Source organism: Chionomys nivalis, chromosome 3 (assembly GCF_950005125.1).
Source record: "Chionomys nivalis chromosome 3, mChiNiv1.1, whole genome shotgun sequence".
In the NCBI taxonomy this organism is placed as follows: Eukaryota; Metazoa; Chordata; class Mammalia; order Rodentia; family Cricetidae; genus Chionomys; species Chionomys nivalis.
This window is the reverse complement of record NC_080088.1, coordinates 13651787-13666150: the sequence shown is the minus strand read 5'-3', so window position 1 is coordinate 13666150 and position 14364 is coordinate 13651787. Positions and strand designations below refer to the sequence as shown.

The 14364-nt window shown below is 42.4% G+C and overlaps 2 protein-coding genes across 5 annotated transcripts in view; one reads left to right on the top strand and one right to left on the bottom strand.

Annotated features, from left to right (window-relative positions):
• Positions 1–2270: 2270 nt before the first annotated feature.
• On the bottom strand, positions 2271–9789 carry Atp5pf (ATP synthase peripheral stalk subunit F6). Of its 2 annotated transcripts, none has more exons than XM_057764002.1 (4): positions 9772–9789; positions 5972–6150; positions 3215–3339; positions 2271–2379 (listed from the first exon to the last, which is right to left on the bottom strand). In XM_057764002.1, the coding sequence occupies exons 2-4, from the start codon at positions 6133–6135 to the stop codon at positions 2342–2344; spliced, it is 327 nt and encodes a 108-aa protein (XP_057619985.1). In that variant the 5' UTR covers positions 6136–6150; positions 9772–9789; the 3' UTR covers positions 2271–2341. The 2 variants fall into 2 exon arrangements, with proteins under 2 accessions (XP_057619985.1, XP_057619984.1); XM_057764001.1 differs by having other exon boundaries at positions 9639–9779.
• The window catches only part of Gabpa (GA binding protein transcription factor subunit alpha), a 29976-nt gene continuing 25359 nt past the window's right edge, over positions 9748–14364 (top strand). Inside the window, exons 1-2 of one of the 3 annotated variants that reach the window (XM_057763999.1) lie at positions 9748–9853; positions 12510–12612. In XM_057763999.1, the coding sequence (XP_057619982.1) occupies positions 12536–12612 (77 nt within the window). In that variant the 5' untranslated portion in view covers positions 9748–9853; positions 12510–12535. Of the gene's footprint in view, positions 9854–9921; positions 10344–11183; positions 11204–12509; positions 12613–14364 lie in introns of those variants that run through there. The other 2 variants (XM_057763998.1, XM_057764000.1) reach the window with 2 other exon arrangements.

The window sequence follows — 14364 nt, the reverse complement described above, 5'->3', positions numbered from 1 at the left end:
GGAAATCAAAACTCATATCCTCTGGAAAAGCAGACAACTCTCTTAACCACTGAGACATCCCTCCAGCCCTATATACACAATTCTTAAATCTTTTTTATCTCTTGTTTCTTATTCAATAAGATTGGGAATATTTTAGCAGTAATAACTGGTAAAGAAATCTAAGTGAACTATCATGTTTGATTTGCTGGTACCAATATGTGCCAATTTTTAATGTGTTATATTTTTACTTTACCAAATTCAAATACAAGGACCCACTATAATGTCTTTTTACTTTCTATGAAGAAAATGCTCTCAAAATAATGAAGTTAGTCAACAAAGGACCCATTTAGTTTAAGATTAAGATACTTTCTAATATCCATTTTATGATCGGCTTTCTGCTTTTAATATGCTACCTCTAATTAACATTCTAAAAGATACACAAAATTGAGCATGTTTCTATGATCCATAGTTGGATTTTTAAAGTAACTACTGCTCTCAATTTCTTTGTTTTGAGACAGGGTCTCAGTATGTAAGCCAGGCTGACCTTGAACTCCCAATCTTTGTCTTCATTTCTCAATTATTGTATTTATCCCCATTTGTTGGTTTTGTTTTTGCTTTTGGAGACAGGGTTTCTCTGTGTAACAGCCCTGGCTGTGCTGAACCTAGCTCTTTTAGACCACGCTAGCCTGCAACTCACAGAGATCTACCTGTTTCTGTCTCCCGAGTGCTGGGATTAAAGGCATGCACCACCACTACCTGGCCTTATTATACCCATTTTATTAACGTGTAAACTGACTTTTCCTTCCAAAAAGTATTCCACTACCACTGAATTCCCTGAAGTAACTGAAGATGCAGAGAGAATAAAGGTTTTCTCATAAAGACATACTTATATAACAGTGCTAACAGGGCTGCTCTGCTGCTCAGACTCAAGTGTTGCACTTCCTACAGGAAATGATGATTGCACTGACTTGAAGACAATGCCATCTTGAGATAGTCTATGTACGCCTAATTGTGTATGGATGTATTAGTGAGAATGAATGAGGAGAGATAGGCATAGAAAACTGACAGAGAATGACTTGGTCAGCATCCATCAAAGTTAAGAGCAACCTTATTCTCCAATTGTCCCCAAGGTAGCTAAAGGTTTAATGAACCCATATAATGGCATGTCAGAGATACAGTCAATGTAAGATGACAAAACTATTTCCCTTTAAAAGGCTAACTTCCTTTAGGTCCACCTACAGTTTCTGAAACTTTGATGGAAATAAAGTTCCTGACCTGCAACATCCCCAGGAAATAACTGCTGGCTCTTTTATGGCTGGGCCAATGAACATTACATACAATTACATCTTGTAGAGCCTTTTGCTCGATGCTACCATCCCCTCCTGAATCCATACATACTATAACCTGCAGGCAAAAATGAGGACATCAGTTTGAGCAGACAGTGGTTAAGACACAACAGACATTTCTGTGCATAGGAAGTTACACAGAGTTTCCTAAGAAAGCCATGACAAAGGATATTGGACCACTCCTTCAAAAACGTACATATAAACTGAGTGGTGGTGGCATATGCCTTTAATCTCAGTACTTGGGAGGCAGAGGCAAGTGGATTTATTGTGAGTTTGAGGTCAGCCTGGTCTACAGAGTGAGACCCAGGGCAGCCAAGTATATACAGAGACCCCCTTCCCATACACACAAAGGTAAATGTAGTGATATCTCATTTATATTTTAATAAATAAAGTTTGCCTGAAGTTCAGAGAGTAAAAGAGCTGCACTGATCAGCCTTACAGACCAGGCAGTGGTGACACACACCTTTAATTCCAATAGTCACACTAGCTGCTATAGAAACCGGGTGGTAGTGGTGCACGCCTTTAATCCCAGCACTAAAGAGGAATATAAAACAGGAGACAGTTCTCACACACAGTCTCATTCTGAGATTCCTGGAGGCAGGACAGTCATTTCAAATTGAGGCAGAGGTAAGAGCTAGTGCTGTCTGCTTTGTTTTTCGGGTCTTCAGGTTGCACCCCATTTCTGTCTCTGGGTTTTTATTAATCGTACTACAGGTAAACATAACATCCTTCCCTCCAGAGCAAACATTCCCTTAGGTGATGGTCTCCACTATGAAAGAGGACAGCACTGACAATGGAAAGTCTAGTAGGAACAAGGCAATTTTACCCGATTTATCCAAAATCTCCATCTGCTTCATTCTAACAAAATGAAACAACGCAGAGACAAATCAACGCCAGACACATCCTCCATATCGTCAAAGAATTTAAAGGACATTTGATAACTGTGAAATGAAAGTTTATTTGAATTTTTTAATTAGTTGTACAACTAAATTACCAGATGGATTTTATAGTATTCTTCAGGACTGGGGTTTGTCGAAGACTTCAAATTTGGGATCTAAAAAGAGGGAAAAGTTTCAGGCTTAAACACACTACAATAACAAGATTAGCTACAGTGCTTAAAGTTTATCAGTTTTAAGAAAACATCTGCTTTTAAACATGTATGGAGAAACATAACAACCGCCAAACTTTCAACAGCTTCTGAGGGCAGGGCTCACTATTAGTGTATGCCATACTAATAAAACGGTGTTGTGTATCTAGACCAATCAGATGAGAAAGGTATCATAGTTCACGTGTGCTGTGGGATAATGCTCTTGTATACTGTAGAGATTTGTCACTTGTACTGGTTTAATAAAACACTGATTGGCCAGTAGTCAGGTAGGAATTATAGGTGGGGCAACCAGAGTAAGAGAATTCTGGGAAGAGGAAAGGAACCAGCCATACTCAGAGGAAGCAAGGTGAGAAAAGATACCAAGCCATGTGGCTAAACATAGACAAGAATTATGGGTTAATTTAAGTTGTAAGAGGTAGTTAATAATAACCCTGAGCTAATAGGCAAAACAGTTTATAATTAATGTAATCCTCTGTGTGCTTCTTTGGGACTGAATGGCCCCTGGAACAGGTGGGACAGAAACTTCCATCTACACATGTGCTGCCCTGTATCGAAGTAAAACAGTGGTGTGAATGCTTCCTTGTGAACACATCATGGCTGTATGAAATTCCCACGTAATTGTTATTTAACTTCCAAACAATCCAAAAACCTCTAAGTGACAGCATTTGGATAACAGAGGCAAGGTCCTAGGCCTGACCCTCCCATGAACGGCCCCCAAAAATGTACATGAATATTCTCCACCTACAATAATCCCCCAGACCTAATTTGGGATCAGACTTACCTTCAAATTTGAAGGTAGGAAACGTATTCATATCTCCTTTACCAAACATTTGTTTAAGCTTAAAAAGCTCTTTGTCCAGATCTTGCTGATACTCTGGGCCAGCATCAACAGGTCCTCCAGATGTCCTATTGTACAGTGAACAAAGAAAACTGATCTTATGCACTAATTAAAAAAACAAAACAGAAATTACCCTTTACCATCACACTTAAAGAGATTTTTAAAGGTAAACATACGGTAGGGAAAGGAAACCTTTTTAGTATCTGAATTTTAATTCATATTTGTTTTAGAATCGGTTTCAGAGATACGGTAACTTCAAACAAATCTCTAACACTCAAGGTATGTTAGCTTCAAAGATACTTACCAATCAGACTCTCTTAGGATCTGAGTTGCAGTATATGGAATATGATGTAATCCAGATAAAAAAAGAAGAAACACAAACCAATAAAAAAAAAAAAAAACAAAAAAAACCAAATCCCCAGCAAAACCTAGACACCGGAGGTCTGAAATGTTAAGCCTGGCAGCTGCTGAATAATAAAATGATAAAGGGGCCGGAGAGATGGCTGAGAGCTTAGAACACTTGCTGCTCTTGCAGAGGACTCGGATTCAGTTCCCAGCACCCAAACAGTAGTTCACCAGTTAACCAGTTCACCATTAGCACTCCCTTCTGACCTACATGGTACTAGGCTCACATGTGGTGCACATATAAATACATGCAAAACACTCATACACACTAATAAAAAATAACAACCTCAACAAAAGAGTAGTTATTACAAACAGTCATTCAAATATCCAAGGTCCGTATGTTGTATGCATGAATGGAATGGAAGCCAGAGGTCAATGACATCCAGTGACTTCCTCCATCTCTCTTTTGAAGACAGCGTCTCCCACTGAACTTGAGTTCCCAAATTGGCTAAACTGGCTGGTCAGCAAGACCCCAAGGATGTCCTGCCTCTGTCTACTAATGCTCAGACTACTGGTGCTGGGGATGCAAACTCTGGTCTCTCTTTATTATGCTAGAACTTTACCAACTGAACCATAGTCCCAGTCCTCAAGACTTTTATTGGGTCCAACCATTGACAATTAATTGCCTTAGTCAGGGTTACTACTGTTATAATGAAATACCATTACCAAAACACTTGGGGGAGGTAAGGGTTTATGTGACTTATGCTTCCATATCACGGTCATCTTCCAAGAAAGTGAGAACAGGGACTCAGGTAGGCAGGAACCAAGAGACAGGATATGCATGAAGGGGAGCTGCTTACTGGCTTACTCCCCATGGCTTGCTCAGACTGCTTTCTTACAGAACACAGGACTTCCAGCCCATGGTGGCTGCACCCACAGTGGTGTAATTGCCAATTAAGAAAATGTGCTATAAGCTTGCCAATGGTCCTATCTCAGGGAGACATTTTCTCAATCTCCTCTCTGATGACTCTAGCTTATGCTAAGGTGACATAAAACCAACCAGTACAACACTAACTCGACAATCATTTACAAAGCTGAAGCTTGAAACTGTGCACACTCCTATGCCCTATACCTCTGGGATCAAAAGTGTGTAACTCTCCAAACAAATTTCACACTTTCTAGTTTTCACACCTTAATCTGACATCATTTCTTCATCTTAAAAGATATAATCTTCCTATTCCCAATTACCTATCTAGTCTTTTTTTGTTGTTTTTTGTTTTCTGTTTTTGTTTTTGTTTTTTTTTTTTTTGAGACAGGGTTTCCCTAGCTGTCCTGGAACTACTCAGGGATTTGCCTGCCTCTGCCTCCCGAGTGCTGGAATTAAAGGTGTGCTCCATCACAGCCTGGCCTACCTATGTAGTCTTTAAAATTATTATTCTTAACCTGGTATAGTAAAGGTATTTCTTCCAGTTGATTGAGAACAAGCTCTAAGCAAAATCATGAGGAAATTCTTTCTTTTTTCCCTTTTTGCAATGGGAAGATGATTACCGCTGCCCAGGAGACAGACATCAAAAGGGTAAAAGAATCCCAAGCACTGCCTTCAAAGTCAAATGTGAACTTCTCAAAGATGTCTTTCTAAATGCTTCCAGTTAGGAAGAGTGGTTTTTCCTTTCTAATCTCCAAACATTAGATGTCAGCTAGCAACTAACCATTTGATTCTATTTACTTGTTTATAAGCTTTCTACTTCCATCAGGTTTTAAGAATCTACATTTTGTAAAAACAACACAGCCCATATCAGTTTGCCCTCATGTTCTTTGTAATGATAGATGACCAAAGAAATACACGCCTATTTACCATTTTCCTAAGATTTAGGGGTTGAACCAAATGATGAATAAATTGGATATTCATCTCATATGTGGGTTTGAAATCCGATTTTTCCAGGTCTTACTTCATATCATTTTGAGTCTTTTGTATCCATAGATACATCAACAATATAACATCATTAAAGAGAAAATGCTGTTTACGTACATCCCCAAATCACATCATAGAAAAGGCCAAACACGACAGTTGGAATGCTCTGATTGTATGTCTTGCCCAATCATTCTTAGTTTTATGATGTTAAGGTAATCAATGACTACAGGACCCAATTTTCTTAAAAGCTAACAAATGACTTCGGGATGCTGTGTACTTCTATGACCTGACTTATTTTACTGTAATGGCATCATTGTGCCTACACTTCTAATGGTAACAGACTTACTGGAACTGTCCTTGGAGCCTTTATAAAGGCGATACAGTTAGGATTTACATCCTGAAATTTACATACTTTGAATGTGCTTCATGATCTGCCCACTTACTGTCGCTTTGATTTGTACTCTCTTATCTTGTCCACGAAGAGTTTCTGTACCGGATCAAGTTCCTTATTAAACGCCACCGCTGTAACACCAATGTTCCTCCTCAAGTTCACAGAGACTGCCGACCGAAGGAGAGAGGACAGCCTGAAGAGCCTCTGAAGAATCATGGTGAGTCTCTGGTACTAGACAAGCATCAGAAGATTATGTACTTTTCATAAAACACCTGAACTACATCACATGGTGAGACCTAATTCTATGGATTAAGTTATAGAGCTACTGTATACTGGACCCAGGCTGTGACTGGCCAGTCACAGTTACATGGAATGACCCTTCTGCTTTTTACTGAAAAGCTCAAGGACATAGGAACAGTTGAGAGGTCTACTAGGGTTAAAGCAGAAAGAAAACACAAAATCTGGGGTGGTGCTTTGTCACCCATGAACTTAATCTTGGATCTGAGGAAACAGTGAGGCGAGGCTGTTCAAGAACACTGCTTGTCTCCAGGAGAAAAGGACGATGTGCTTATAATGTGCCTGTTTTCATGACCCCGCCAAGGGCAAAAAGGGAGCTGGACAACGAGAGCAAAGATAGTTGTCTTAGCCAGGAATGAGAGGCTGAAAATTTCCACTTCACAGGCCCACAGGAAGGAAACAGTTTTGTCTGCTAACAACAGCAGGATCCTAGCCACTTAACCCTGTAACAACCAAATCAACTTCCAAAAGAAACAGCAAAGAAAACAGCATCCACGCCAAGTAAGCCCTGTAATAACAGAGATTAGATGATACAAGCTCATCAGAGAGTTTGCAGGAGGTCAAAGTCAAAAGTTTAAAAATCAGAGTTTAAAACCTTTCAAGTTTTTAGACCTGCTAAAGCTAAAACAAATTTATTTTCCAGGTAAAAATGATGCTAGAGGGGCTAGAGAGATGGCTCAGCGGTTAAGAGCACTGCCTGCTCTTCCAAAGGTCCTGAGTTCAATTCCCAGCAACCACATGGTGGCTCACAACCATCTGGCCTGCAGGAATACATGTAGACAAATATTGTATACATAATAAATAAATATTTAAAAAAATGATGCTAGATACATTAAAGGACAGGATAATTCTTAAGACCTGACTTAACAATCTAAAGATCAAATGTAAAAATATTCCAAATGACAACAAATACGCTCATGCAGTAAGCCCAAAAGGAAAAGACAGAGAGGCTGAAACTTAGAAGAAGAAAAATTTCTCCTGATCTAGACTTAGCTTATAACAAACAATAGTGAAATGGCAATAGAAGGTATCCACACTTTAATGGACATCTTCATAACATTTCTTTACAATAAATGTGCCCTGGGAAATAAAACCAGCCCTCTGCCACTTCACATCTTGCCGTAGTCTGCTGTCATACAGTTAATGCCTCTCGAACTGTCAGTGATAAAGGCCCTTCAAACCCCCAAGGAAAACCTGCTATGCCAACATGCTTCTCCTGCTCTCCCCTAGATTTATTTTTTCTGAACCTGCCTGATGAAACGTGACTCGTACTGAATTGTGAGGGGACCACCAGCAGTGGGCATACTGCTACTGGTTTATGTTAATGGAGCAGCTAGAACAAGGATTTAAAAATCTTTACAGCAATTTGACTAATTTGACTCTTGAATTTAGTAATGACAACAATTCCAAAAGTGGTGGTAGAGAGACAGCATTTGATCCCCAGAACCTGTGAGTTTTGCTTTGTTTTGTTTGTTTTTAAAGTCAGGATTGGCAGTAAGCTTATAATGCCAGCACTGGGGAGGCAGAGACAGGCAGATGTTTGGGGCTCAGTTGATAACCTAGTCTTCTCGGCTAGATCTTAGATACTGACTGACCCTGTCTCAAAAAACACGATGCATAGTATCTAAAGAGTAACAGCTGAGGTTGGCCTCTGGCTGGTAGAGAAACACGTGCAGGTGTGCCCACACACACCTAAATAAACACACGCAGATCCATAGACAGGCACACAGACAGACCCGCGTGGAGGGGTTGAAGTACCCCTTTATCGCTGAAAATTTGAGAAACATTAACTGTAAACCAGCAGCCTGGCACAGTGGTTACTAAGCGTAGGTGAAAGCAGCAATTTTTTTCTCCCAGGGCGTATTTGTTGTGTGAAGACAATTTTAGTTGTCCTGAATAGGGTGGATGCAAGTGGCCTCTAGTGGGTAGAGATCAGGCATAAGTCTATGCTCCCTATAACATGAAAAATAACCCTCCCCAGGCTCCTCACTTCAAAGAGTTATCCAGTCCAAAGTGTCAATAATACCAACTTCAACAAAGCCTGGAATAACATTTAGTACTCCTTAAAGAAATCAAATAAGCAGATAAGAGAAAATCATTCATAGGCCTGGATAAAAACATCTGAAGGAATTAAAGTCTCAGTTACCGTATCACTCATAATCTACCAGAGGATTATACAGGTGAAAGGACTACAAGCCAAGAAATAACCAAAAGACCTTATAATAAGAAAATATCGCCCAACTCAATGTCTGTTCTTTTTTTCTGGAAATTTAGGAAGACACAACATACATCAGTAAGGCAACAATACTTGTTTAGCCCTAGGAAATTTGGAAACTATATTGCTCAGTGAAGGAAAACACCCTTTAAAGAGTTATTAGGGCAAGGTGTTCGTAGTCTTGCTTACAGATGATAAAAATTATGTCTACAGAAGGTTACTGTTTACCAAACATCCTACCGCCAACCTGCTCCCAAGCTGACTACAAAGACTGTCACTTCTACAAAATAGGCAAAATACAGCTTCCCTTCTCAATAACGCATCATCAAAGTACTGATTCTCAACTCACACTCCTAATACACCTACTTCCTGAGCCCCAACCATACATGTACGTGTGTATTCATCTCCTAAATCCTACACAATCATCTACAACATGAGCACACACACTCTTAACAAAGCTACTCGGTGCTGCTTTTTTATTGCCTTCTACTGATTCAGATTCAACAGTGTCTATGGACTGTTCACTATTCCATAGAAGGCAAATGCCACCGTAAGTGTAAAACATCATCTGTGACAAATTCTGTACTGATGTACTATCAGAAGCTAGCTGCCTGTTAGGGCTCTAATATTAAAATACTGGAGAAGGAATGGGGGAAAAAAATCAAAAGAAGTTCAAACCCAGAGGAGTAGCGTTGGGAAGGAGCATAGCTCTTCTATTTATAGCGATGACCGACCAGCCCGGCAAAGGCTAGTCGTTTCCTGCCTGTTAGTATCTACTCATGAAGTCAATCCACAAAGCTGTTTTAGCACCAACGTTTCTAAACCAGAGGCAAACTTCTGGGATACGACTGGTGCCCTTTCTCGCCTTGAGGGACACGATCAGCTCGCGTCTAATTCACCAGCTTCTTCTGACCTTGGGTTGCCCCAGGCGGGCCGCAGACCCACCACCCCGCCTATCTGCCTTTCGTGCTGGCCCGTTCTGCTCCCAAAAGGGTATTAACGGTCGTATTTATTGTGTCTAAGGCAAACTTGAATACCCAGCAGGGCCGAGGTCACCTGTGACCTCAGGCCAGGCCGTGAAGGTGCCAAGGGCACAGGGCTACGCTCTCCTACTAGAGCAGAGGTGATGGGCAGCCCTGGTCTCGTGAAGAAACCCAGAATCGCTGTCCCCAGAGGCCGCGCTAGCCCAGTTTACCCTCCCAGTCACCTTGCACTCAGTCCCGAGCTGCCAGAGTCACCGCCGCCGCCACCGTTCTACTTCCGGCCCTGGCTCCGCCTACACACGCCTACCCGCCATCGCAATGCATTGTGGGCCACCGCTTCAGTCGTTCGACGCTCACCGGACAGGAAGCGCCTCGGAGACAGTCCGCGACCGGACGCCTCTAGGTGAGACAAAAGCCAAACAGGAGGAGGAAGTGGAGGGTAAGTGCTTCCGGGTCCCTTAGCTAAGCCTCCGCCATCTTAACTTCACTTAACTTCACCTCTCTTTCCCTCTTGGAAACAGTGCCTTGTACGCATGCGTACTTTGTTCTCTCTCCTAGTTCAAGCTCCCTTCGGAGTCAGCGTCTTGTTCCTTGGGGTTGGGGAGGCGGATGCAGTGTGGGGGTAAAGCGAGCGCATCAAAGCAAGCGGCTTGGGGCGTTTGTGCCTCGTGAGCCTCCGTTGCCGCGGGCGTTCGTGTCGCGCATCCTGCTGGGAGTTGTAGTTCCAGGCCCAGGGGTGCCTGGGAGGCGGGAGAGGGGCTGAGGTTCCTTAGCGCCGATTCCGCGGGAAGGGCCCAGGGGCCTCACTCTGCGAGTCGCGGGCGCGGCGCGGCTTACCCGGAGAGACGCTGCACGTGGAGCCCGCGCCGCCGCCGTTCCCAGCCGGCTCTGGAGCGCGGCCTAGGGCCACGGGGCGGATTCCGGAGCTGGTGAGTGCGGCCGCGGGCTGGCGGGGGAGCGCGGGCCCGCGCGGCCGGCCTGGTTCCGGGGCTTTTCCCCCCGCCGCGGCCCCCCCGTGGCCGCCTCTGTGTTTTGTTTCCGCTGGTCCCCGGCGTTGTGACTCCCATTTCCGTTCGTGGAGACTTGAGGGAGCCGGGTGGGGAGGGGCGGGAGAGGCTGTGCGGGGAGCCGAGGGGAGGGGCGCGGGGAGCGGCTAAGTCCGGGGCCGCGCGGCGGGACGCTGAGGACGCGCTCGTCGCCCATCGGGCCCGGCGCCCTGACTCTCCACGTAGTCGCGGCGCTCCCGGGTCTCTGTCACCCGACTCAGCGATTCCCGCACTCCACCTCTAGTTTTCCTTCTAGAACTGTCTCAAAGTCGCACCAGTGCCACCGCACTGATCTTTATGCAGACTTTCTGTTTTCGAAGAGATCAGTCAATGTTAATTAAGTAGCTTGCCAGCTCCCCTTTCCCCCGTTGCTGTAGTGCAGCGAACACGATGGAGTATAGGGATTCCACCCTGAGGTTAACAGCACAGAGAATACCTCGCTTCATGAGGACGAGTAGTCATTTGGAAATCCATAGGTAGGCCAGTGAGATGGCTCGATAGGTAAAACCAACTGCTGCCTGTGCTCAGTCCCTGAAACAAGTGCCAGGAGAGACCTGACAGCCACAAGCAGCCCTCTGACCTCCACACGTGCGCACACGCAGACACACGAGCATATCTCACTGTCTAGCCCTGGCTGACCGGAGACTTGCTATTTAGTCTAGGCCGGCCTAGAATGCGGAGGTCTGTGTGCCTCTCTGCTTTCTGAGCACCGTCATTAAAGGAATGCACCATCACGCCTAGCAGTAAGTTTTAAAAACCAAGCAGTAAGTTTTTAAAAACCTATAGGGAGTTTGGACTAACTTAGGCCTGAGTGCTGGCAAGAGCAAAGGATTTGAATAGATTCACCATCGTTCTGTTCTTAGGTACCACACAGTCTTTAACTCTACAAGATACTGGCCACCTCTTTAGCACCTTTTTTTTTCTTATTTTCGTGCGTACCCAGGTGTGCCTAAGTCCATTGTACCTGTACTACAAGTACAGAAGTGGATCTTGGGTGAAGTAGTGAATTAAGTCCTAAGATGTTAAGTTGGAAAAGTCAGGAGAGCAGACAGAAGCCAAGTTCTGAATTAGCATGGTTCACCAGATACTTCTGGCAACTATAAAACCTTGAATCTACAGGACTGGAAAGAAAAAGGGTAGTTTTGAAAATGCATGTGCTTTTCACCAGAAGGGAGATCTTCAGTCTTTAACTTCTAATCAGATTTGATTTTGGTTTTTTGAGACAGGGTTTCTCTGGTTTTGGAGCCTGTCTTGGAACTAGCTCTTGTAGACCAGGCTGGCCTCGAACTCACAGAGATCCGCCTGCCTCTGCCCCCCGACTGCTGGGATTAAAGGCATGCGCCACCGCTACCCGGCCAGAATTGATTTTTGCTCTTTACACACACATCACAGATGTACATGCTGTACTTTTTCCTAATGCTGTCTGCATTTTCTAGGAAAAGCACGATGTAATGTAAATTTCATTTTGGAATGATCTGTACTTGTGCATTTCTTCATACCCTGAGTTATTTTAGTTTGCTTTGGTGTGGATTTCCTGTTTCTGTGCTCTGCTTTGCCAATTTTTGTGGTTTGTCCCAACTTTTTCTCTTTTTGGTTATTAATTAACTGAAGGTTTGGTCTGTTCCATGTAATAGCTATTTTCATGTGTTGAAGGTATCTTTTCTGTTCTGTAACTTGCTCATTGAACAATTTTAATCTTATGCGATCAGATTTTTAACTAGACATAGCTAAACATTTGTAATCCATCTCCATGTTAAGCTTCAGGTTGGAAACCAAGTTGCTTTAATATAGTTGCTATAATTTTCATTTGCTTTTGTATGTCTTGAATTAACTTACTGACTTAGACTGGGCCAACAAGTTCCAATAAATAATGAAATCACCAAAGCAGGCTAATAAATGGCAACTTAAACAAAAGCCAGTTTATAAAGGCGGTGTGTGAGCTTTCACGTATATAAAGAACACGTCTGTTTTCTCCCTCTTTCATTCAGATTTGGTCTTTTTGTTTATGCCGAAGATGTTTAAAAATCTCTTAAAATTTAACTCTTCCAGGACTGAACATTTGAAATATTTCAGCCATGACTAAGAGAGAAGCAGAAGAACTGATAGAAATTGAGATTGATGGAACTGAGAAACCTGAGTGCACAGAAGAAAGGTTGGCATTTCTGAACTGATTAGGTTTACTACTATTGGTATACGGGTTACCCTCAAGGAGCAGGCCAATATGTTTATTTTTGTTTTCCCTCTGATTTAATAGGTTTGTAGCTCAGGGAGAAAGGTGTTTCTGAAATAGAAGCAGTAGTAAACTTAGTTGATAATGATCACACAGTTATAAAAAACCAGCCCCACCCCCATCTAAAAGGCATTTCCTTGATTTTTTTTTTTAATTCTTTCACTAAATGCTGGTCACTTTTATTTCAAAGACAGTTTAATTCAACCTGAATTTAACAGTAGTTATTTATGAATAATTGCTGTATATTGGTAACTGTCTGGAATAAAATAAGTAAAATAAGACATATTGAAATGAGACGTACTGGTCCAGCACAGTAAACATGCTGCTTCTTGGAATGACAGAGGAGGTTGTGATGAATTCAGAGTCAAGGGAGAGACTGATAGAGACAGACTGGAGACCGTAAGAAGGTTGTGGGAGGTGGTAGCTGAGGTGCTCTTTTACTCTAAAGCTGGAGACAAGACAGTGGAACCGAAAGGCTATAGTGGACTTCTGGTAGAGTAGCAAAAGGCCGATGGGATGACTTAGATCTAGAGGGTGCTGAGCTGAGAAGATAGCTAAAATTTAAACATCGGTGCTGAAAAGAGCATTCCATTTATTTGTCCTTTCTTCAGCAGAAGAACCGAATGAGTGATTCTCTTATTTTATTTTATTACTGATGAGTGTTTCAGAGAGTCAGGAACTGGGGATCAGCCTAGCTGGGTGGCTTTGACTCAAGTAGTTTGAGAGCATGTAGTTAAGTTGTCAGTATGGTCTGCAGTCACCTGAGAGTGATCTGAAGCTATAGTATATGCCAAATGATCACTCTTGCTATTGTGGGAAGGAAATGTCCGTGTGTCCAATGAGGCTTTCTCTATGGCTTTTCAGCTAGGCTGAAGGGACCAAGGTAGAAGCCACGGTGCCTTTTACGTAACTCAGCCTAAGAAACCTTGCAGCGTTTGGTCATTCAGCTCAACCCTTGTTCAGGTTGGAAGGAGCTACAAAATTGGAGTCTAGCATGTCTTTTTCTATGCACTCAGACACCCCCAAATGCTTCATAGAGCCTGTAGTATTTATCACAGGCCCTTTGCATGTGTCTGGATGGGAGACTAGCTGTTACCATGTGGCTAACATGGAGGCCATTGCTGGAATTGAGAGACAGTAATATATGATCAACCACATTCCTTCAAAAGAAACTGCATATTAAGATTTTTAGATTCCCAAGGTTTGTAACTTTACAACAGGAAACTGGAGAACTAAATACTCAGTATTCATAAAAGTGAAATTTTGTAATCTGCTTTAAAGTAGCATTTGGATCTTTTAAAAATCGTTGTTACTAAAAAGGACAGGTTTCTGTGCTTAATAGCCAAAAAATATGCCCAAAGTGTTCTCTTAATCAACAGAACATTCATTACATTGACCAATAGTAATAATATACTGTTACTTTGAAATATGTTTTTAATCATGAATGATTCTGTTTTGTAAATTTTAAATATTTTAAGAACAAATGTATATATTTACTTTATATGTATATCCTTATATTTGAAAAATAAGTAAAAATAAAATAATAAATTGTGTATGTATGTGTGTACACTCACACATTTATGCATGTTTGTGTTTTGAATGTGGATGCCTGCATGCCACAGCATGCATGTGGAAGTCAGAGGTCAGCCTCAGGTGTGGGTCCTCGGTATCCAG